General features: G+C 36.9%; 1 protein-coding gene across 1 annotated transcript; it reads left to right on the top strand.

The window, feature by feature from the left end:
* The first annotated feature begins 675 nt into the window (after window positions 1-675).
* LOC108729878 (uncharacterized) lies at window positions 676-2,214 on the top strand. The gene has a single exon (XM_018459220.1). The coding sequence runs from the start codon at window positions 676-678 to the stop codon at window positions 2,212-2,214; it is 1,539 nt and encodes a 512-aa protein (XP_018314722.1).
* The last annotated feature ends 833 nt before the right edge of the window (window positions 2,215-3,047 follow it).

Genomic DNA, 3,047 nt, shown 5'->3' with positions numbered 1-3,047 from the left:
TATCGAATATTATATACCTACATTAACGTAACTAAGAACGTAGTTACAAATTTTTTTGTTTATTTTGGTTTATCAGATATTCTGTGATTAGATTTTTTACACATAATGTTATGAAAGAGCTGATATTAAGAGCTATAAAAAGGCCAGTTCTATCATTGCTTTGCCTGGCTCCTTCATTGCATACTCAGTTCTTTTTAGTACAATTGATTTTCTACTTTTTTAGTACAATTCAGGAAATTTTAGTACGTCAGTAATATAATTTAGTACTTGGCTCTTTCAAAACAGGTAATGGCTTTTTCAAAACCACGTTGTTTTGAAAGAGCTGAATTTCTTGTTATGAAAAATGGTGATTAAATTTCTAATAATGACTAAATATTATTTTTTTGTTAAATGGATCTTATAAATTAATATAAATGAATGAGTACATTTAAGTAAGAAAGCGATTATATTTGTTTAACACCAGATTAAATTTTTTTTTATATTTTGAAAAAAAAAACGGTTCTTTCATACACTACTAATCCTACAACTAATTGGTTTTCAATTTTCGCGTAATAATAAATAGTACATTATCAATATTATCAATTCTATTTCAATAAAATGTGTATGCTATAAAAAAAGAAATATATTTTTTATTTTAATTTGTATCTCTCTCAATATTTTCACCGTGCATAAAATATGTACATTAAAGATCGTCGAATTTTTAGACTACGATGCCGTATTTGTCGGCAATTTTTGACTGGAATCAACGCGGCTGGCATCGGCGAGGCTTGGCAAATTACGCCATATATAAAATCGCTCTACACAGATTATGCGTTTCGACCACGATTGGACTCCTCGGCGTTCGAAGTTCGCACCGTAAGTGGAGTAGGTCGTCTGGCTCCACTCGACGAATCACGAAGCCTTCAGAAGCATCCAGAACTTACTACATTGAGTTTCGTGGAACCAAACGTCCTTCCAGAAGAGGCTCAGGAAGTCCTTCACGAAAGTAAGAACCTCGAGCATTTCCGGAAACTTTTGGAAGATTCATCGTATAACGATAGCGAGATTGAAGACAATGTCGAAGGCGGTACCGTACCTATTCAAAAGATTCTTCAAAAGACACTCATGATGAGAATTCTGCATGCGGACAAGGAAGACAATGACGACGACGAGCAAGCTACGAGAGGCATCGTACAACGTATTCGTAGGCAAGCGGAGAACGAAACAAGTATGGAGAAAATCTCGATGAAGAACGTGCGCGAAGCTCGTTTGAACTCCCCCGAAACATGGTCGACCGCGGCACAGCCAATTTCAGTGGAGTTTCGTCAACGCATTCCCTTGGATCAGGTGATTCAGCAGCAACAAGAGGAGGAAGAGGCTGCGGCTCTGTCCAGCATCTACCGTAGGCATCAGGCACCTAGAGCGGACTTCGTGACGGGCCAGCAACATCGACGCTATCCAGACTATCGCGAATCCAGGGATATGCCGGTCACTAGGAACTATGATGATTACGACCCAATGTCTTGGTATAGGAACGCAATACGCGAGAGGGATTACGAGTATCGCCGTGGATACAGCCAATATCCCGATCGCTACAGGATGGAAAGGGATTATTACGTGCGGTCACCGAGCGATCAGTATTACGATCGTTACGATCGTTACAGAGATGAAGACCTCGACCTCTACGGCAGAAACCGACCCGCGCCGAAGCCTAGACGGATCATCTACTATGCTACCCTGCCGGAAGTCGTGAGGAAACCGGTAGAGTTGCGGAATTACCCGCGATATGATGGTGCGGTCAGAACGTCGATCACGCGAGACGGTACCTATAAACGCATACCCGGTAACGTCGATCCCGGCAAGTATCGGTACACACAATCGTACAACAGTTATGATCCCTATACAAAGAGGTCGAGTTATTACGATCATTCATACGGATATCCCGAGGATAATTCACGAGTCAGAGCGTCCACCAAGGAAGATTTGAGAAATGACAGATTTGAAGGCGTGAACGAGCGGAAAGTGAGCAATCTCATAACGATCAAGGACGACGATTCGGGTAAGCTGCCTTGGCCAGTGCAAATCGGCACGGAGGTCAGCATCAAAGATGACGAAAGGATTCCTGGCCGAAAGATCTTTGGCGAGTCGAATATCGGATACGAGAGGTTCCAAAGTGCGCAGCTGCAGAAAGCGCCAGATGCGACGGGATCCAGCGAGCTTCAAAGCGATAATTAACACATTGAGGATTACGTCCGTTTACATTTTTAATGGATTTAATTCTAGATTTATTTTTTGGGGAACTACATAATCGCAATATCGTCAAATCACATTTTTAAAAACGTAATATTGAATTAAGCAATATTGAATACGTAAAAATAAATATGTAATTTAAATATATTAAAATATATGATTTGGAAATGTCAAACATGATAATTAGAAAAAAAATAATTGCAGTTAAAAAATGTAAAAAAGATTTAATTTTGTATTTAATTTTGTCGATAAAATTTAATTTTGTGTCGCTACATTAAGCTTATTAAATATTCAAAAGGTGGCTTTTTATAAAAAAAAAAAAGATTATCTCTTGATAACGCTCGTCGCTGAGAATGCTGCGGTGTTTATTTTTACAGATAGCTATTGAAATTTGATAAATATTACATTATTGATTATCAGGCGTTGTCGTAGAATATCCTAAGATAGATTGTCAGAATAAATTATTAAATTTTGTACAAAAACAACACAGCATTATTGAATGTACGAGATAAGAAACCTCAATCGTTAATTGATTATTAATTCCATCATTGTTAATTTCACCATCAAAATAAAGCATTTTAAATCACACAATTAATTAACAATGTCACATATACATGCATATATACATAAAATTTATTGATTTTGACGTTACGTTTAAGTATCTATAAAACTTGTTAAACTCTAATTATCAAACATATTTAAATTCTTTATTTAAAAAATTACTTATAGAACACAATGCAAAGGGAAGTAATGGTTGAAATTGAATGTATTGGATATATAATGGATTTATTAGTTGGGCATTTTTAGTATACATTTGT

The sequence above is a fragment of the Mycetomoellerius zeteki genome, unplaced genomic scaffold (assembly GCF_001594055.1).
Source record: "Mycetomoellerius zeteki isolate Tzet28-1 unplaced genomic scaffold, Tzet1.0 scaffold81, whole genome shotgun sequence".
Lineage (NCBI taxonomy): Eukaryota > Metazoa > Arthropoda > Insecta > Hymenoptera > Formicidae > Mycetomoellerius > Mycetomoellerius zeteki.
The sequence above is the reverse complement of the archived record's forward strand: the minus strand, read 5'-3'. Positions and strand labels throughout refer to the sequence as shown.